We start from the raw sequence: 21577 nt of genomic DNA on the forward strand, positions 1-21577 counted from the left end.
GTGACTTTCCTCTAAAGCCCTAAGGCTTATGACACAGTGACTGAATCACTTCTATGAAGAGGTGAAGAACTGTAGGCAACTCTTCATTCTTTCTAAACCAATTATCCATCTTTGCGGTTTAACCATGGCTGACCTGGGGCCTCCTTCTTCCTACTCTCTGGCAGCTGACAAGCGGGTTGTCATATAGGAAGCAGGAATCAGAGGGTATGTGCAAAAGAGAAAAGTGGGGTGGGGGGGAAGGGGAAGGGGAAGTGGAAAAGGAAAGGGAAGAGAGAGAGAGAGAGAGAAGGAGAGGGGGAGAGAGAGAGAAGCAGCAAGGGAGAGAAGGAAGGGAGAAAGTGAAGGGGGAAGAAGGGGAGGGAGGAGAAAGATGGGGAGAAGGGGAGGGGGAAGAGAAGGAAGGGAAGAGAGAGAGAGAAGAGGGAGACACACATATACACATTGAATTCCAAAGTCAAATAAACACAATTTTTAAAAATGCATTCATCGTTTTGAAAAAATAACTTTTTTTATTAACCCCTCCATTAAAGGGTATGCCATAGTGATGTGGATGTTGGCTGGGCTCTCAAAGGCTAAAATGGTGGAACATAAGCTCTGATAGGGCCTACCAAGCAGAGGGATATGTGTGACCCAGTTATAGCCTCTGTATGAGCTGTGGGAGGACTGGACCAGCTAGTTAAAGGGGGCTCATTATCACAGACATAAAAGGCAGCACAGTACAGAAGGAAGAGATGGGATTTGGGGTCATAGGGTCTCGGTTCAAATACCACCTCTGACACTATCTTTATATCCACTTCTAAATGGTCTATAAAGTCCCTAACAGCTTTAAAGCCATGAGCCCATGGTCACCAGCTAATGAATTTTGTTAGCCTAAAGTGCTCATTAAGCCCTATGCAGATAAATGAAGGATGAGAAGCTGTATCATCCAAACTTTTTTTGTAGTCCTCGGATGATCAAAGGTTGATGTTCTTTCTACCCATTTGTCTTTTAGAAAGAACAAGGCCCAGGGAGCTGTGAGATCAGCCTTCTGCCTCACCCAGTGTTAGGATAACGATAGTGTATCTGGAAAACTCCGAGTACCTTTGAAAAAGGTGTTGTGTAAGCCCTGGAATGACTAACACGAAATGGTGAGTATCTTAATCCAGAGGGTGAATGGGAAGAGAAAAAGAGAACAAAGACAATATCACCTGAACCACAACAACAAAATACCAATCCTGAAGGAAAAAAAATGCCTGATCTAAGGTAGAGTGATTTTCTTCCCTCCTTCATCTTAAATATAAGGAGACTAACCATCTGTTTTCCATCTCCACAGAGAGAAAATGAGAAGATGGAAGCGTACGTTGAAGCTGGCAGTATTGAGGTTAGACCTCATGGAGAACTTTCTGACCACTGAAATTGTTAAACATTGAAACAACTGGCGGCATCTCTCTGTCTACAGATCTTTGAGGAAAGGGTCACAGGGTTGATGTCCACCAAGGTTGCTTAGCCCCAGGCTCTAACCATACATCCCCTGATATCTCCAAAGCGTCTGTTCTTGGTTATGGGAAGGTTGGGATCAATGAGTGGAATGAGAGCAAATCAGTCTTCACTACTAGGGAAACAACTCAAAACCCGTGATGATGGCTCATCTTCGAGCATGTTACAGTGTCAGACAAGGACTAAATGCCCAGCCAGGGAAGGAAGATTCACCACAAACCTTGGGTAGGTCATTAGTGCTCCTAGAATCCCAGGAGATCTGAAAGAATAACACACCTTCTTCCTCAGTCAGCTTGGGTGTCCAGACAGGCATAACCTAGGAACCTCGGCCTCATTCTAACAAATTACTGGGGGATTCATGTCCGCATCTCCCCCACCACTCTAGAGGAGCTTTCTGGGATCAAGAGAAGACAAGGAACCCTAGTAGAGGGGCCTGGCCCTTCCTTGGGACAGGATAAAAGGTAGGCAAGGTAAAGCTAGCTCACCATGAAGAACTGGCAGAGGGTGATGTGGGGGAAGATGTTATGTGCTTTATTCTTCCCACAGATCTGCTTGGATTGCTGCCAAAAGTCAGAGAGTTTCTGAGCTAAGGGGCCAGTGGGCCGTAGGTACAACACATACTCTCGGGGCAGGGGATCATCCAGGAAGGGGTCGCCAACATGGGAGAACAACCTGTAACGTAATAAAGGAGGAAAGAGAAGATAACAGTTGAGAATAATGCCAGAGGGACTTAAAGAGACATAAATTTGCCCACTAGTCACTGGTCTGGGCACCACCCCACCAGAGAAAGGTTTCTTTCTCTCCTCATTTTTTCCTTGCCTCTGCTGCCACCCCCACCGCCCACTCCTGCCACCCCCCTCTAGTCTATCTCAGCAGAAGCAAGTTGGAACATTCTTTTCACACCCAACACATGCCTAAACAACTTCCCTCCTCCTGCGTGTCATATTACATCCTCCCCTTCCTTTATATTATAGCTGCAGGAAACCTTGCCTGGTTTGTCCCCACCCCCTTTCCAACCTCCCAGGACAATTCTAGGCCAATCCTTCCCTTCCTTAGAGTCCTATAGTTGTGACTACATCCAGAAGGTCATCAAAGTTAAGGGGAGCCAAAAGTATGCTGGGAGGTGTGTGTATTTGAAGGCCAAATGTACTAGACCACAACACCCCCCCCACACACACACACCCACCCCGGGAGAGCAAGAATGGAAATGCTTATCTACCATGCTCTCTGTGGCATGAATATGCTTCACAGATTTATTCACCCCACACCGGGAAGAGGTCCCATGTTTCTGCAGGGTCTCAAGTCCTGGGGTGATACCCTGATTTTGCCCCAGTGAGAAATGAATACATATTTTAGTAATGGTAGTTTTACTAAAAGAAAAAAAAATGGACTTGCCACACAGACTTGCTCCCATCAACTCCCCCCCAGCAGGGCTCTAGTCTAAAACTAATGCATATTCAAGCCCATGAGCTGGGCTAATTGTATGCTCTTTTCTCTATTTATTTATTTCATACCAACCAGTCACATGCTGCCTGAACACTCCTTCCTCCTGTGGATGCCAAGGCTTTTTGTCTAGAAAGAGAAATCAAATTTTCATTGTTAGTATTTTTAGCCTCACACAGGCTTTTTTCCCCCATAGCACCAAGAGCTGAGTGCAAGGGAGGAGTCTGTGGTCCCCTATTAACTGATAGGGAGAGATTTCCAGCAGGATCTTCCCCAAGGGCCACATCAAGGCCTGTGAAAGAGTTAGGGCTGGCAGTTAATTTACATAGAATTAGCATCAACTTAGCAAGCTAGCTGACAGACTGTGCGTTCTTTTTGCAGGCAGTTTTTAAATTACAGTTTTATTACTGCTCGCCTAAAGGCGCTCATGTCTTGTTTTCATCAGGGGGAGGGCAGAAGAGTATTTTGCCTCCTGTACTTCCTCACTTGTTCATTTACTCTCTCCTCTCACATCCCCATGTCCCTTGAGGCCAGTCAGCTAAGCCCAGGAGACTATGGCACCTCTAAGGCTCAGGCTGAGTCTGAGGCCCATAAGGGCTCGTTTGATCTGCTGTGTTCCACCAGCACAGGATGCACCCAGAGTCTCCAGCCATCTCACGAAAGTATATTATTGCTTCATCCTCCCTTCTGGAGAAAAAACCCATAGTTTGTGTCCTTTTTACTGGTGATCAATCAGTCATTCAACTGATGTTTATTAATTACCTGCTATGTGCCAGGCACTAAGAAAGAAAGTTCTTGCCCACAAGGAGCTTACAATCTAACGAAGGAAGACAACACAGAAAAGGAAGCTGAAAAGCAAGGTGGGGAGGGGCAGGAGAGAGTACCCAAGGTAGAGGAGGATGGTAAAGAAGTCAGAGATATTCCAGAGTAGCACAGCCAGTAAGAAATGAGGGGATGTTCTGAGCTGATCTTCCTTAAATGGAGGTTTGGGAGCTCATGGCTCCACCCTTCAATCAGACAGAGGACAGTGATGAGGTAGAATACCAAGGCTGGTGATATCTCACCAGGATGATGAGATCATCCCAATAATTACCTTCCTAGGGCATGGTACAGAAAGGCAGGGTATTTCTAGAGTAGTGAAGCCAGGTGAGAAATGAATCAGTAGTAACAGTAACTCCATACCCTCTGGCTCAGAGATTTCACTGCTCGGCATATATCTCGAGGAGGTCAAAGAATAGGGGAAAAAAGATCCAAAATACACCAAAAATATTTATACCAGTACTTTTTACAGCAACAGAGAAGTGGGAACAAAGTAAATGCACATCGATTAGGAAATAGATTGCTCTAATTAGGACCTGGCTGTAGCTAAACCAGTTGTGGTACATAATTTAATGGAATAATATATACACCTGCAGTATACTGGGTGGGTCCTGTGTGGTGAGCCTAAGGGAAGTCATGGACAGGATTGGTGTAGAACGGGCAGTGGCGGATGAGTTGCAACCTGTGCTAGAAAGAACCTCCATTTTGATTTTAAGCTCCTTGAGGGCAAGGACTCATCCACCTTGCTTTATATCTCCTTGCTCTGTGTCCCACAGTGCCTGGCATGAAGGAGGCCTGAGATAATGTTTGTTGAGTCATTGCTGATGAGATGAGATCCATCTGAATACAGGAGTAACAAGAGGAAGTCTTCCAGCGCATTGGCTGGCTCCTCTACAGAGAAGGTAAAGGGAAAACATGTACAGGAAGAACTGAGAAGGTAGGGAAGGGCCTGTGAACTATGTCAGTGGAAGAAGTGTCCTAAACAATAAAACCACAGGTCCCTCCCTCATAGAGCACTTTTGGGTTACAAAGTGCTTTACAGTAATAGCAAATATTCACATAGCACTTTATATGTGCCAGCATTGTGCTAACTTTACAAATATTATCTTATTTGATCCTCACAACCACCCTAGGAGGTAAAGTGCTATTATTATCCACATTTTGCAGATTAAGGCAGACAGAGGTTAAGTGACTTGCCTAGGGTCATGCTGATAAGTGAGTGACTGAGGCTAGATTTGAACTAGGGTATTCTTGACCCGGGCCTAGCTCTCTATCTACTGTGTCCCCTAGCTACCTGTAAACATTATAAAATCTTGTTTGATCCTGAGTAAACCTTAAGCATTATAAGAATGAAAGTTACACTCACAACTGCCCTGTGAAACAAGAAGTACTAGGATTAGAGCTCCCATTTTACAGTACTGGATACTGAGGGTCAGAAAGGTGAGGTGACCTATCTCATTTCTAATAAGCAAAGTAGCCAAGACTACAAATTCTCTCAGCGCCAGGGCTGCTTCAGGAAGATCTCTCACCTTGTTGTAATTCAAGGCAAAGGAACTAAGGAGAAATACAGAGTGGGACACAGCAAACCTTAGCCCTAGAGTTGCCATCCTTTAGGAGAGCATTCTGGAGTAACTGGGAGGGAGAAACAGAGGAAAGCCCCCGGTAAAAACTATACATCATCCCCCAAAGGATCAGAAGCTGAATCCAACTCCCCTTCCTCATTCTGACGTTTCTAAGGAACAGTAAGGCTCACTGATGTTCAGTAGACTGAGTGAACGTTAGAACTGGAGTAACTCTACAGATCATCTAAACTCAAAGCCCCATTTCATAGATGGGAAAACTAAGGCCTAGAGAGGATCCCCTCTTGTCCATGGTCATGTAGCTAGCTCGAGGCAGAGAAGTTAACAGTCTCTGTCTCTGTCTCTCTCAGCATGGAATTTTGGCCATAGTCAACCTGGCCAAACAAATCGGCAAAGCTAAGCTTGAAGAAATATTTATAACAGACAAGCCTGTTGTGAAATGTACTCACATGGAAAAAAAAAATTGACTTTGACATCCTGAGGACAGAAGCTGGGCTTCCTACAACAGGGTCCACAACTCATGGAAGGCACCTCCAGAGGTGCACGTAAACCACTAGCACTCAATGGTGGAATGCTCAAGGGTCCCCGAGGGACCAGCCAACCCTGGCAAGCTCCCCTTAGCAACTGCAGGGCTATCGGAAGCTTTGCAAGTCTCCCTTTGTCCTAATCCCAGCAAATCAGTCTTTTCAAAGGTTAGCACCCTCTTGGTTATGGAATGTACTATTGTTTAAGAACAATAGAGAAGAAAAGAGTTCATTTGCTGCCTGCAGAATTGTACTATTTATGTAAAGCAACCAATTTCGTGGGTTTTTTTTTCCCTTGACTTTACTAGAATGAATCTAAATGCAATTTAATTTCCTCTTCCTGATGCTACCCAGGCTGTACTCCGGGAATGAAGGAGCTATTAAGTTCGGTCTCTATAATTCAAAAGGAGAGAATTTAGAAAAGGTTCAAAGAAAAGTCTCATAAAGATGATTAAAGGGTTGAAAGATAAGACCTACGGAGAAAGATGAAAGGAATTAAGTTTATTCAGCCTGGAGTCTATGGAGGGTTGTCACACAGAGGGTAGTGACCATCTGGGCTTCTAGTAAAGACAGAACAAGAAGAAACAGGCTTTGGCTAAAGCACAAGGAACTCAAGTTAGACACAAGAAAGAGGCAGTGTCTCTGCTACCCCTTTATCCACCGAAGCGGCAAGCTAAAGATGCTCCATTGGGCTCATTCCCAGAACTCGGCCCACAGAACAGGCGGATCACGGACAGCAGCAGAACAAATCTCTCCCCCTCTCCATCCTCTTCGAGCTGTTGCTATGGTGCACTCCACCCTTGGTGGCCCACCCAGCCAATGAGCTCAGCTCCAAGGGCAGTGGGAGTGTGTGGAGGACCCTAAACACCAGACTGAGAACTTTATTATTCTGCTTCCAAGGGAGTGACTCAGGAGGAAGAGCAAGATACACTCTGGAAGAATATTTGGATCCAAGGCGGAGTGTCCTCTTAAGCTGAAGAGCTCTGAGTGTCTGAACCACCCTGCTTTTATTACTGAATGGAACCTCCTGGTCAAAACTGGCAGAACATAAGCATTGTAGTTCAGGGTTAGGTGGATAAAAACCATGTATCTTATGTGGCCTTCATCCTTCTCAATAACTAGGTTGGGGTTAAATTAATCTTTGGCACAACAGGGAAAAAAAGGTTATTTCCAAATCTCAGTAATCTGAACTAATAGGAAAGTGATTAGAGGAAGGGATGCAGGGAGAAGCACAGATAATATAAAGCCAATGGACAATGCAGACATCCATAGCTGGTCTTGTGTCTATCCTGCCTGAGTTCCTGCCCTTTGTCTGCTTTATCAGCTCTTAGAGTCCCTCAACTGGTCTTGTTTCCCTGAGGCCATTTTATAATGATCTAGATCAAGATTGGGAAAAAAAAATCTCTTTTCCTGGTTTAATGCAGACAAGGTTGGGACTTTTCAAAAGGAACTTGTACTAGGAAACTAAGGGGAAAACCAACAGATTTCTCCTTCCCCCTGCCACTCCAGTTCCCACAAGGATAGCAATGAATGAATTTAAAAGTATACATTTCTGATTCTATCTTTAAGGCCTGGCTTAGGTTTGTGCCACTATTTCTGCTTGATGTCCAGGTCCTTTTCTCCTCCTTGGCCCTTTTTGGGGGCAGTTGCTAAATAATGATTATCTTGAAGCACCACTCCCAGTTCCTGCAGGATTCTCAAGTCCTCTCAGAACCTGCTTCCCAGTTCTTATTTCTGGGCAAGATCCCTTTGAGTCAATCTCTCTGAACCTAGGTTGTCTTGGAGGTTCACCATATACCACACTGATCTCAACTCCTGACCCAATTCTTCCCCCTTTGGATGAAAAGGGTATTTTCTCATCTGACTCCAGTCACAGACCTTATATGAGTCTCTTGGAAGTCTCTATGGCTTCCTGATCCTGAAAACCATAATCATCCCTGACCCATTTCCTTCTGACCTGTCCTAATTGCCCATTGTATAATTATTAGGAATTTGTTGATTGGTCTAGTTCTACAGCTTAGTGAGGCTCTTTGTCTGTCATTGTTACCCTGCATCTAGACCTACTCTTTCTAAAAAATGAATGATATTTTATCTTTTTCCAATTACATGTAAAGACAATTTTCAATACTCATTTTTGAAAGATTTTGAGTTCCAATTTTTTTTCTTTCCCTCCCCTCCCCTTCCTCCTCCCCAAGACAGCAAGTAATCTGATACAGATTATACATATTATTTCCACATTAATATGTTAAATAAATTTCCACATTAGTCATGTTGTGAAAGAAACAGAACAAAAGGGAAAAACCCCACAAAAACAAAAAAAGTGAAAATAGTATGCCTCAATTTGCATTCAGACTCCATCGGTTATTTATCTGGATATGAATGGCATTTTCCATTATGAGTCTTTTGGAATTGTCTTGGATCCTTATATTGCTGAGAAGAGCTAAGTCTATCATAGCTGATCATTACACAATGTTGCTGTTGCTGTGTACAGTGTTCTCCTGGTTCTGCTCACTTCATGCAGCATCAGTTCACGCAAGTCTCTCCAGGTTTTTCTGAAATCCACCTGGCATCTGGACCTACTCTTAATAGAAGTCACGTGGACTTGCCTTGCCCCTGGAGACTGTTTGCCTCATCCCAGACTCCTTGGATATCTCAAAGTAGACTCCAGTCTGCTGTACAGAGGAAAAAGCCCTGGCTTTAGAGACATGGGGCTTGGGTTTCTGTCTGTCTTCTATAACTTACTAAGTAACTCTGGAAAATTCACTTCAACGGTCTGAATCCCAGATTCCTTATTTGCACAATGAGTATAGGGATATTCTCAATAACTACACCTTACAGGGAAGCTGTAAGACCTGACAAGTACTATCTACCAGTGGGTTACAATTCCTTCTTTTGGGATGCACGCTGCATTCCTATTTCCTGTCTAATGCATCCCTGTAGCTCTCACTCATTTGAACCTTCAGTCTAGGGATGACTGACATCCTTTGAGGCCAATGACTCCTCAAGACTTTCCTGGCTCAGGCTACCAGCACTGTTTACTTTCCCAGGTCTTGTTATAATTTACTGCTCAGACTGTTTGCCAATAGAGTGAGTGGCCTTCTGGAATTCTACCACTACAGTTGGAGGGTGTCTTTCTTTTTTTCACCAAATCTTTGTCAGTGTAGGGAGACCCTGGTGAGGAACTTCTACCAATGCAAAAGAGGACCTTGGGGCAAACTTTATAATCTTAGGGAGTTGCCCAGGGGGCAAGTACTGAGAGATTATATGACTTGTCCAAGGAGACTGACCCTGAGAGGTGGTGTGAAGTAATGAATAGTGCAGTAGAGAACTCATCTCACAGTCTGGAAGACTTTGGTTCAGTTCTACTTCTAACAGGGCTTTACAATAGCAAAACACCTTAAGTATATCAATCAACCAATCATTCAAAATGAAACCATTAACCACCTACTATGCACCACTTACTGTGCGTTAAGCCCTGGGGATATAAAGAAAGGTAAAAGCATCACTTCCTGTGATGCTCACATTCTAGTGAAGGAGAGTATACATGCATACAAGATGCAGACAAAGTAGATGGGAGGTGATCTGAGGGGAAGGCACCAATAATTGGTAAAAATAGGACTGTTTTCCCCAAAGGAAGATGAGGATCATTGCTGCACAATAAATATTCAATCCGAAAATTCACTTAAGCAGACTCATCATTTCCCATGCATTCCAGTCATATGTGGTTTTACAGTTATCTCTTCCACATTGAGGGAATTAGGGGCATTGGTGTCCCTGCAATCTGGAAAATCCTTGTAAAAATTTTTGGTCCTCCCTTCCTACCAGAGGAGAAGTCTGAATTATTATGGCATTAAATGATAAAATATGTTGATATTGTACAATCTATACAAATATTTTATGCATTTCTGAGTTTCTAAACTTTTTCTGTGTTGCCTGCTGGGCTCTGAGTTTTGTCTATGGCTTCTGCAAAACTCCCCCAAAATTCCAATTTCTTAGGCTGACTTGTGATATATTGAAACCACAATGGGGAAAGTTGCGATGTGGAAGGGCTAACTGTACTCATTAGCTTTGGAACAGAGGGATGATTGTACGTGCTCCTTGCCTGGTCCCATCCCTTCCTTGCTCGATCCTATCTTTGGCCATGGGGGGACAAAGGAGCAGCCAGGTGGCATAGTGGATACAGTGCCAGGCCTCAGATACTTACTAGCTGTGTGTCTGGACAAGTCACTTAACATTGCTTGCCTCAGTTTCCTCACCTGTAAAATGAGCAGGGGAAGGAAATGGCAAAACTACCTCTGCATCTTTGCCAAAAAAAAAAAAAAAACCCCAGATGGGGTCATGAAGAGTCAGACACTACTGAAACACCTGAACAACAGCAAAATAACAACAGCTTACATCTATGTAGTGCTTCAAGGTTTTGCAGAGCTCTTTACATAGCATCACAGGATAAGAGATCTATCTAGACTGGGAAGAGACTCATACACTATCTAACCCAACACCTTCATTTTACTGGTGAGGAAACTGGAGCCTACTGTGACATATATTATTTCACTGGATCCTCATGGCAATCCTGAAGTAGAGGTCATTATTATCTCCACTTTACAGATGAGGAAACTGAGGTTAAATAAACTGCCCAGTGTTACACAGCGAGTAAATATCTGAGGTGGGATTAGAAATAAATAATTCATTCAATTACTGCCAAATAAAGAAGTCTTGCCTTACTGGACCATTGGAACAGTGTAAGAGCTTGGGCAATGCAGTTTAACTCCTTGATCTTTATCGAAAGGCTACGTTTTCAATGAAGTGGAGAGGAGCAGAATGGGCAACGTCAATTCAAACGATGGGCTTGTCAATAAACATAAAACATAATGGCCCCAGCCCATTTCCTCCAGAGGAAATGGCTGTAAGAGAGAAAGAGGTATTGATTCTAAAGATCCAACTTCAGGATCAGTCTTGTGGCTGAGCTGATGGTGGTTAATGGCCCCGGGCCTTTCACGGGCACTGGCCAGTCCTTGAGGAGATGAACATCTTCCTACTGATGCTATAGCAAAGTTCCCTTGGGTAGCTGCTGCTACCCGTTTGTAGGGAGATGACTCTCAGCTCTCTCTCAGTGCAAAAGGCAGGCAGAAAACTGGAAGAGAGAGAGAGCCTCCTAAGCTCAAGACAGCATTCTTACCACAGCCTGGAGAACTCCGAGCCTCCTTCCTTCTCATCCTCCCCATTCTGCTCATTCTCCCCACCCATTTGTCCTCATGCCCCTTCCCACCCTAATCAACAAGACTGTTTTCTGACTCATAAAAAGTCGATTAGGCAGCTTCCTCAGGGGGTAGTTAGTAGGAAAATGCTTTTCAAATCCCCTGGTGTTTTTATATGGCAAGACCTAGCAGTCAGGAATGGGGATGGCTTGTTCTGCTTTTTCTGAAAAGGGACCCCAAGTCCTGGCCTCCACGGCAGGGAAGTCATAGTTTGTAATCACAAAAGCAGCAATTAGACCATGGGTGGTGACATAAGATTCAGCCTTTCTATCTCTCTCTCTATCTCTATCTCTCTTTGAAAGAAAGGCATATAGGTATACAGGGAAAAATAACACTGATTATACATTGAGTTCATCTTATATACGGCAACTTTTGGGGAATGAGGCCTATACCCTTGCTTCAGTGATCTCACAGCTTTCCTAAGAGACAGGGAGAGGCAAATGTGTATATTCTCCCTGCTAGTATAAAGTGTGTAGGGCTCAGAGTCTGGGTAGTGAACTAGGTCTTAACTCTGCCACAATTCTAGCTGTGGAACCTTTCTGTGCCTTCACTGCCACATCTATAAAATGGGATAACTGCCAACTTCCTAATCCCCAGGTGCTGGGAGGAAAAAAAAAAGAACATTGTAGATGAAAAAAATGCTTTGAAAAGTTAAAAAGAAGGCATCACTTTATCTAGAACCAGAAGCTCTGGGAGTAAGTGATTTGTCTCCTGAGAGCACGTCAGGAAACAAACTGGGCTCAGACTCACATCTTCTGTCCCGGACTTTAACTCTATATACTTGGCTATGATTTTTCTCTACTGGATATCTCAGGATGAAAGGAAGGTTTCTGACTTTCCTGGTGGAGAGAACATGATCAGAGAAGAGGTTAGCTGACCAGGCTCAGGGTAACCTTTAAAGAGCCAGTTTTTTTTCCTTCTCCAGGAAACAGAAATAGGAACAGGGGAACCAACTCCTGCTACACACAAAAGCAGAGTTTGTTCTAATAGCTGCCGAGATCAGCGAAGGGTAATTTCCAGGGAAGTCTGGCTGATTTGGGGGGGAAGAGGAGAAGAATGAGGATATGGCCCTAGACTCCTTGGGTTCTGTTGCTTGTATATTCATGGCTCCTGAGAAAGTTTAGTACAGAGCTGTCAAGATATTTCACCTGATGGGCAACAGCACAGGTGAGAGAGCAGAAAGAGAGGCTTGAGAGCTTAGAGTCTGAAGACATCTCTTCCTTTTTTTTTTTTGGAGGGGGGAAGGCAGGGCAATTGGGGTTAGGTGACTTGCCCAAAGTCACACAGCTAGTAAGTGTGTCAAGTGTCTGAGGCCAGGTTCTCCTGACTTCAGGGCCGGTGCTCTACTCACTGCGCCACCTCGCTGCCCCTGAAGACATCTCTTCTGAGGCATCTAGGTGGCACAGTGGATACAGCTTCGGGCTTGGAAGTCAGTTTAAACCTGGCTTCATACAGTTACTAGCTGTGTGACCCTGGGCAAATCACTTTGACCTATTTGCCTCAGTTTCCTCAACTATAAAATGTGCATGATAACAGCATCTACTTTGCAGGGTTGTGGGGATCAAATGAGATAATTCTAAAGCTCTTAGGACAGTGCTTGGCACTTAATGCGTGTCGACTGACTTGTCCAAACGACCAGGATGTAAGTGTAACTTACAAGTGCTGGGGAGATAGCTAGTGCCAGGTGGGCTGAATCACCCATGCAAAAATGGAGAAGTGTGATCAGAATGGATCTGGGTGAAACAGATGAAGCGAGAAGTCATTTAGGGTTTTGTAGAATAAGACAGACTAATTCATCCTTCTAGTGTCTCTACCCCCTCCTTTCCCCAGGCATTCAACTTGGTTAAAAATACTACAACACGAATAGTTTCAGAGTCCTACTGGAACAGCTTAAACCTGGAACTATCTAAGTAAGAAGTTGTGACTCACAGCCTTGTCTCGGTCCAGTGACTTTGGCCAGGATGTCCTCAAGTGGCCACATCTGATCACAAATCTCAGACCCAAACTAGTGAGGATTCTTTGGAGACAGAGATTCGCAGAGGATGGCGAGCTTGCAGCTATCTGGCGTGCACAAGTAAGGGAAATATCTGGGTTATAGGGAGTGTGTATGTATGTATATGTGTGTATATGTACACACACACACAAACACACACACACACACACACACACACACGCACACATACCCTCTACTTGGACCTCTCCTAGGCACTTCATGTTACCAGTATGTGTGTATGTGTGGTGCCCTCTATTAGACTGAGGGCAAGCAATGAGACCATAAACATGCCTGCATCCTCCACGATGCCTAGCCCAGTGCCCTACACATAGAAGGTAATTTCATGATTGTGTATTTGCATCTCAATGACCTATTTTCAAAAACAATTAAAACATGATACAATAAATAGAACAGTTCAATTCTACTGAATGCAATTCACTGAAAAAATTCTCTAGCTGCCCCCGATGTCTCTCTTCCACTGACTACCAACCTCCCCAGATTCCTTTAAGTCCCAACTAAAATCCTACCTTTGACAGAAAGCCTTCCCTGACCCCTCTTATTCCAATGCTTTCTCACTATTAATTATTTCCTATTTATCCTGTATATAGATGGCTTTGTACATATCTGTTTGCATGGTGTCTCTCCTTCCTCCATTAGACTGTAAGCTCCTTGAGGGTGGGGACTATCTTTTGCCTCTTTTTGTATTCCCAGTGCTTCGCACAGTACATGGCACATAGTAGGTGCTTAGTATGTGTTTAATGATTGCCTATTATCTGGCAAAAGAAAGGACTGAATTAATGATGCCCAAGCTACCTCTCCAAGTCAATGATGTGACTTCTGAGCCTGGTATATCAAAAGTTAGCTATGGCTGCTCTTTTCCCTGGGGTGCGGCAGGTAACTGGGCTCAGCCAGGAAAGAGCTTTCCACAAATATGTCAAACAAAGAACAGCTGCTTTTCCATCCTACCTGATGGGTCGGACGGAACCCCAGAGGCCTAGAATACCATCCAGGAACCATGCCAGCATCCCAGGAACAACTTCATTGTACAGATTTGGAAAATTGGAAGGGACGGAGTCAGGCGGCCAAGAAAGATGATCTAATAGCTACTGTGTTCTGAGCACTGTAGTGAGTATTTTGGAAGAGGAGGATGGAAAATCCAGAAGGAAATTACATGGTCACTGCCCTCAAGGAGCTCACAGCTAGGCAGCTGAGACAAAGCCTAGGCAAGTCAGTGTAAAATGCACGGGTGCTTACCATCCCTAGAACATCCCTAGGTTCATAGGACATTAGAGTCGGAAGGAACCTTTGAGATTGCCTCATCTGTATAAGGAGCTGTCTAAGATCGTACAAGCTCTCTCAAGTCCACGAACCATGGATCCCATGACCTAATCCCAATTCTTATTCGACAGATAATTAAGCTGAGGCTCAAACAGACTGCACCAGGGTCCCACAGCTATATTTATAGATGATGCAAACACGTATCAAGGACAGGTCCTACAGGTTGGCAGTGTAGGAGGCTCCCTATGTTGTATGGCTTGAGCAGTGATGCAAGGCTTACGTATCCCAAATCCTAGTCTGCAATGGTGCCGGACTTCTCCCATGAGGCACAAAATACCCATCATGACATCCCTGTGTCACTAATTACTAATATGTTGGACAGAAAAAGTCCATCCCTTCTGGAGCATCACCTTCTGAAGGCCACTGTGAAAATGAGTATGTACAACCTGGTAGCCCAGTTGATGTTCTATGCTTTGCTCAGTCTCCCTGTCATCTCCCATAAGAACATTAGCCAGACAGGTTAGCTACCTAGAAAACGTGGAGAGCTGACCCATGGGGGATAAGATACAAGGTAAATTGGTTGTTGTCCTTCCTTCTCCAAGAGGACCAAAATGACACCACTATGCTAGAGTCAAGTTTCAGTGTGTCCAACTGTGGCTGATCAGACCAATACGAGCTTGGAATGCTCTACCACAGGCTGGGCACAAACAGTCTATGTGAACATTTGGGGTGGATTCTCTAAATTTGCGCATCCCGCATTTCCTTTGAGCTGTTTCAATTCTGTTTTGCTCATAGAGCACAGCACCTTCTCTGATGTAAGTCATTTAACACAATTCTGACATCTTGAGGGACTAGAGACATAAGTCTGGGTGTAGAAAGAACTGGACACTAAGGAACTTCATCTATCAACCTCACCAACTGAGTCAGTAGGATAGGGTAGAATCAGTCAACTAGCACTTTCCAAAGTGCTTATGAGAGACTTTTAGAGTATCCTTGTATTGCTTCTTCTGACCAGCATGTGAAGCTTGCCCAGTGTGAGTTCTCCATAAAACAGTCTTTTTAGCAAGCATACGTTTTACATTCAAACGATGTGGCCAGCCCATCGAAGTAGCACTCTCTGAAGTAGATTTGAATGCTTGGCAGTTTAGTTCGAGTAAGGACCTCAGTGTCTGGTACCCTATCTTGCCAGATGATCTTTAAAATCTTCCTAAGACAAAATAAAGTTGGGATGGGGATGGGGAAGGTACAGAATAGAACACAGAAAGACGCTAGCTTTCATGGCTGGAGTGGGAGGGTAATGAGTTGCATGTACTCCTTCACAGAGCTAGGACCAGGGGTAGGCAAAGGGGCGAGGCAGCTGCCTGGGACACAAAATAAAAATTATTTTTTATAAATATTTAATGATAGGAAGCCCCAGTTTCCATGGCTCACAGATATTTATTTTGTTCCAAGCCATTTTGCGTTTTAAAATGAAGGCTCGAAGCCTCTGAGGGATATAGATATAGTAAAACACAAGAAAAGCAATTTCCAGACCTTGCTTAGGACACATAAATGCCTTGTTCAGGCCATACTGAGCCAAGGAGGGCAGGCCCAAGGATACACAGAGGACAAGAAGAGAAAGAGTGGAAAGGCAGAGGAGTCCCTATATGCACCTTTAAAATGCTTTTCATAGTCTGCAGCCAGTCCTATGTGAGAAAAGATACAAGAGCTCTCAAAACATAACATACAAGTCAAATCCTCTAGCTGTACCTGGTGAAATCATTCGAGCCCTAGCTCATGTGCTCCCTCTTGCACAAAGCCTTCTCTGATCCTTCCCATCCCTAGGAGTGACGTCTCCCTCCTCTGAGCTCCAGAGCCAGCCTGCCGCCTCTTAAGACATTTGTTACTGGAATTCCCTTCTTATCTTCTCTATGAGATTGTTCTCCAGATATAAGGACCGTGTCTAACATCTGGCTGGGATGACCTGTGAGCTGGCCCTGGAACAGTGGGTAGGATTTAAAGAAAGCTGGAGACATGGAAGGAGAAGGAACTGGAGGAGAAACAGGAGGAAGAAAATGGCAATGCTGGGATAAGGGGCTGGTTCTGGTATAGATTTGTGTAAGGTGTCACTGTTGAGTTGTTTCAGAGACTCTTTTGTGACCCCATTTGGAGTTTTCTGGGCAAAGATCCCAGAGTGGTTTGCCATTTCCTTCTCCAGCTCACTTTATAGATGAGGAAACTGAAGCAAACAGGGTTAAGTGACTTGCCCAGGGTCAGATGGCTAGGAAGTATCTGAGGCCACATTTGAACTCAGGTCTTCCTGACTCCAGGCCTAGTGATCTATTCACTGTCCCACCTAGCTGCCCCTGATTTGTGTCAGTCCTGGGTTCAAATCCCAGCAGTGCTACTTAATAGCTCTAGGACAATGGTGAGTAATTTTACCCCCTACGCCTCAATTTTTTAGTTTATAAAATGACTGGGGTGGACAGAGTAGATGGCCTCTGAGGTCCTTTCCAACAGACCTATAGCCTCCTCCCACCACCGAAGATACTTTGCAGAGTTCATTCACTAACACATTCATTCATCCATCAAACATTTATCAAATGTCAGCTATGTGTCAGACAATGTATTAGGCACTGGGGATAAAAAAGAAAAAAAACCAAAATGGCCCTTGCTCACAAGTAGCTTATATTTTATTGGCATGAAAGAACACAAACACAGATAAGCAAATATAAAGTATATTCAAAGAAAATGAATATAGCAATTGGGGGAGAAGGGATGCGCTAGAAACTGAGGAAATCAGGACTAAGCTGGGCCTTGAAGGAAGCTAGGCTAAAGACTGCACACCAGGCACGGGGGACACCCTGTACAAAGACGTGTAGGTGGGAGATGGAACAACACCTGCAGACAACTAGGATAATAATAATAATTAGTAATAATAATGATAGCCAGCATTTTAATAGTTTTTTAAGATTTGCAAAGCACTTTACAAATACTGCCTGATGTGATCCTTACCACAACCCTGAGAAGAGGGTGCTATTGCTACCCTCAGTTATATATGAGGAAGCTGAGGCAAAGAGCAGTTAAGTGCCTTGACCAGGTTCATACAGTCACTAGGTATTTTAGGCCAGATTAAAGCTCAGCTCTTCCTGACTCCAAATATAGTGCTCTACCCACTGCACCACCCTACTGCCTCAAATGAAAGGTTTTTTAAGTATGGGGAAGCTTGGGCATGTGTAGCAGGCAAGGAGCCACTAGATACAGACGGAGGATGATTGCTAGGCCAAGCTGCTGGAGGAGAAAGGAGAGGATGAGATAAGGGGCTCTAGTGGAAGTACTTGCCTTGGAAAGGAGAAGGGCTATCTCTGCATCAGACACTGAAACAAAGCAGGAGAGGATGGGGCATGATGTCACGGGGTTTTGAAATACCAGAGAGTTTCTATTTTCATCCTAAAGTCTAATGTGAGGTGGTCTTCTGGGAAGGAAGAAGCTTGAGGAAAGAGGAAAAGTTTTGGAACAGCTGCTTCGGGGCATGAAAGAAGGTTAACTACGAGAAGAGTAAAGGAACCTACTTGCTGCAGGCTGCATGACATCCTCCGCTTCTATTCAGCAGCAAGGGAGTGAGAGCAGAGAAGGTGTCAGGGTGATCCAGGCTCAAGGTTTGGCAAAACATGGATGGTTATCGGACGAGGGGGTGAAGGATTTGAGCACAGATGACAGTGCTCTGTTAAACTCTGAGGTTAATGCTGGTGAAATGTCTTCAGCCACGGGGCCTGGATCCCCTTGTTGATCTCGCTTCACCTTTGTGTCTCCCTCCCCCCTCCAGACAGCCTTTAATTCTTCCATTCATTTCACCACATAGCAGTCTCAGCCCAGTTTGCTGGGAGACCGGAGAAGAAATGGAGCGTTGACTTTGTGTCCTCTCTCCTGCTGAGGGTATGCCTATAACCTAGGTGTTTGGGCTCATAGAGCCATTAGACCTACAAGTAGAATCCACTCACAGATCCATCTGCTGATCAACCAATCAATCAATCAGCAAGCATTTATGAAGTGCCTGCTATGTGCCTCAAACAGTGCTGGGCTGGGGAGGGGAGGGATATAAAGATTAAAAAAAAATGAAACCATCCCTGTCCTCAGAGAGCTTAAATTCTAATGGTGGAGGTGGCATGTACACATATGTGGGATATACATAAAACAGATACAAAAACATAGGAAGCACTTGGTGGTGGTGGTGGTGGTGGTGATGATGATGATGATGAAAGGGAAGGCAGCTGAGGGAACCAATCTGTTGTTTCTAAGCAGAGCCCCTGGGGTATACTGGGGTAGACCTCTGGTAGAGATTGCAGGGCAAGGGAAGAGACAGGGAGAAAGAGAGAGAGAGGAAAGGGGGGGAGAGAGAGAAGAACAGGGGAAGAAAAGAGGAACAGGACAAGGGGGAGAAGGAGAGAAATGGGAGAAAGGGCAGGAGAGACACATGGGAGAAGAGGAAGAGGGAGAGGAACAGGGGAAAGGGGAGAGAAATGGAGGTGGAAAGAGAGTGAAATCCTTTCTCTGTTTGCTTCCTAAATCAGCCTCCCTCCATACATGCTCTTGACGGTTGAGCCTGCTTAGCAAGCATCATCCTTGGACTGGCTCTTTCTTTGTTCAGTCCTTGGCTATCATCTCGTCCTCTTGCTCCACAGCTGGAATCCCCAGGAACCAGCTCCTTCCAAGCCCTGCCCCAGCACTAACAAAGGTCAGCTTCCATTTTCAGAAAGCATCAGCTACTTCTCCTTTAAAGCATTCTAATCACGGAGCTTATCAGTGCAAGTTCTTGCTCCCTTCCTCCTAGGAGAAGCAAGAAAGGGGCCAAGAGCTCTTCAGGCTGCACTAGGTGCTCTGGTCCTGCCCATCTTCCCAGATTATCCCCTCCCCACCACTCTGGGCTTGGCTCCTCAGAACACTGGCTTCTGCCTGCTGCAAACACAGCATCCTCCACAGGCCTAGGACAGAAAAGAAGGCAGCAGGAGTGGCTGAGCTTAGGATCAAATTCTCCGGTTGCCAGTAAAGTCTTCAGAGAGTTCAAAGCATGTTCACATACTTTTGGCCTCTGCGTTAGGAGAGAAGGAAGGAGAGACAGGAAGGGATTATGAGGCAGAGAGGCAGTAATTTAGGACCACAGATTGAGAGCTGGGAAGGACCTTAGAGACCATCTAGCTCGATCTCTTCATTTTCTGTGAAAAAACTGAGGCCCAAAGATGAAGTATCTCACCCAAGATCGAGACAGTGATAAATGGACAAATCAATATCTAAAATCTTCCTGTAAAGTCTCTTTCTTTAAATTCAACACCTTGTCCTTGGTCCCTGCCCCTTCCCCACTGCTTCCTTTACCAATCCCTTGTCCATGATTACTCAGTTATTAATAGCTAGCATTTATATACAGTTTAAAGTTTGCAAAGTGCTTCATAAATATTATCTGTCCCTCACAAAAACCCAAGAGGCAGGTGTTATCATTATCACCAATTCTACAGCTACGGAAACTGAGGCAAACTGAGGTCAACCAGCTAATAAGTGTCTGACACTGGATCTGAACGCAGGTATTCTTCACTCCAGGGCCAGAGCTTTTTCTCGATCTCAGACCTGGAATAGAGTCCAAGGCTCCTAACCCATATTCAATCATGTAACAACTGTTTGCTGAGTACCTACTTTGTGGTTACCATTGTATTAGGCACTGAGTGTTTGAGGGTTGGTTTTGCGGGGGGGGGGGGGGGGGGGGGGAGCTGGAGAAAAAAATACAAAAATAATAATTTTTTGTTTTTGTTCAGTTGTGTCCAATTTTTCAAATCCCCATTTGGGGTTTTCTCGGCAAAGATACTAACATGGTTTTGCCATTTCCTTCTCCGGCTCACTTTACAAATGTGAAAGCTGAACAAAGTGACTTGCCCAGGGTCACACAGCTAGTGAGTGTCTGAGGTTGGATCTGAACTCAGGTCTTCCTAACTCCAGGCCCAACACTCTATCCACTGAGCCACCCTAGGTACCGCAAAGAGAATAATAGCTCACATTTATACAAAGCTTTAAAGTTTAAAAAACACTTTTCTCACTCACAACCCTGTTGAGGTATTTAGTACAAGTATTGTCAATTGCACCACCATTTTACAGATGTGAAAACTGAGGCTCAGAGGTAAAGTGACCTATGTGCCCATGGTTGCACAGTAAGTTTCAAAGCTGTGATTCCAACTTTCTACTATACCACAAAATTAGTTCCCTGCTGTTCAGGAGTTCATAATTTTCAACTTCATTTCCAGTTAGGCTGACCCAAGGTGGTGTTTAAGATCCAAGTTCTGGGGCCTAGTTCTTCTTTCCTAATTAATTGGTCCTCTTTCTTAAACGGCCCATGAATTACCCAGTAATACCAGGTGCTCAAAGCCCCTTCCAATGAACAGAGGAGGGGAGGACTGGCTTTTATTTTGGATACAAAAGATTTTGGTAATTAGAACCAAACTACAGGAAACAGATGATCAAATTAATCAGAGATTAAGTAAAAGCAGAGAAGGCTATAATTAATTACCTATGTTTATATCAGCTTAGCCAACAGGTTTATGGAAGATTTTAATGATTTAAACACATTCTCTCTCTGTCTGTCTCTGTCTCTCTCCCCAATACATTCAGAGCCTTGCAGTTGGTGGGCACTTGGGAGCCCCGAGATGGTTCCTGGCTCTAGCTAGCGTCAGCTGAGTGAGTCTGTGTTAGTCACTTCCCCTGCGTACGAGTTTCCTCCTTTGTTGATAAAGCCCAGCTCCTGGGGCTGGAGGGAGAGAGATAAGTGGCACTGCAGCTGTGAGCCACTTTGGAGATACTCAGGAGGATATCTCTGCAAAAGAGTTTGCTATAGGGTCAGCGGCCCTCCCCAAACAAATTCTTTTTGGTGCCAGGCCACTGCATACTGCTAAGAATTGGAAGAATGAATATTCAAAGCCTGGCTACTTTGTGCTAAAGGGCTTATGCTCCCTTTTGCCAGGAAGAAAAGCAGAGCTTCACCTCCCTCTCTTTTCCCCCCATGGGGGTGGGATGCAAATGCCCAATTGACATCTGGCTAATCTGAGCCTGGTCTATATTCCTCAAGGAAGAAAGAATTGGAGATCTTCTTGTTGTTCACTCATGTCTCACTCTTTGTGGCTCCATTTGGGGTTTTCTTGGCAAAGATCCTGAAGTGGTTTGCCATTTCCTTCTCCAGCTTATTTTACAGAT

The 21577-nt window shown here is 44.6% G+C and overlaps 1 protein-coding gene across 1 annotated transcript in view; it reads right to left on the reverse strand.

Moving 5' to 3' along the window:
• UBASH3B (ubiquitin associated and SH3 domain containing B) overlaps window positions 1-21577 on the reverse strand; it is a 165974-nt gene that overhangs the window by 46438 nt on the left and 97959 nt on the right. The window contains exons 2-3 of the mRNA XM_036746266.1: window positions 2995-3048; window positions 1962-2148 (exon numbers count right to left, since the gene is read on the reverse strand). Of these exons, the coding sequence (XP_036602161.1) occupies window positions 1962-2148; window positions 2995-3048 (241 nt within the window). The remainder of the gene's footprint in view (window positions 1-1961; window positions 2149-2994; window positions 3049-21577) is intronic.

This window comes from Trichosurus vulpecula, chromosome 2 (assembly GCF_011100635.1).
Source record: "Trichosurus vulpecula isolate mTriVul1 chromosome 2, mTriVul1.pri, whole genome shotgun sequence".
In the NCBI taxonomy this organism is placed as follows: Eukaryota; Metazoa; Chordata; class Mammalia; order Diprotodontia; family Phalangeridae; genus Trichosurus; species Trichosurus vulpecula.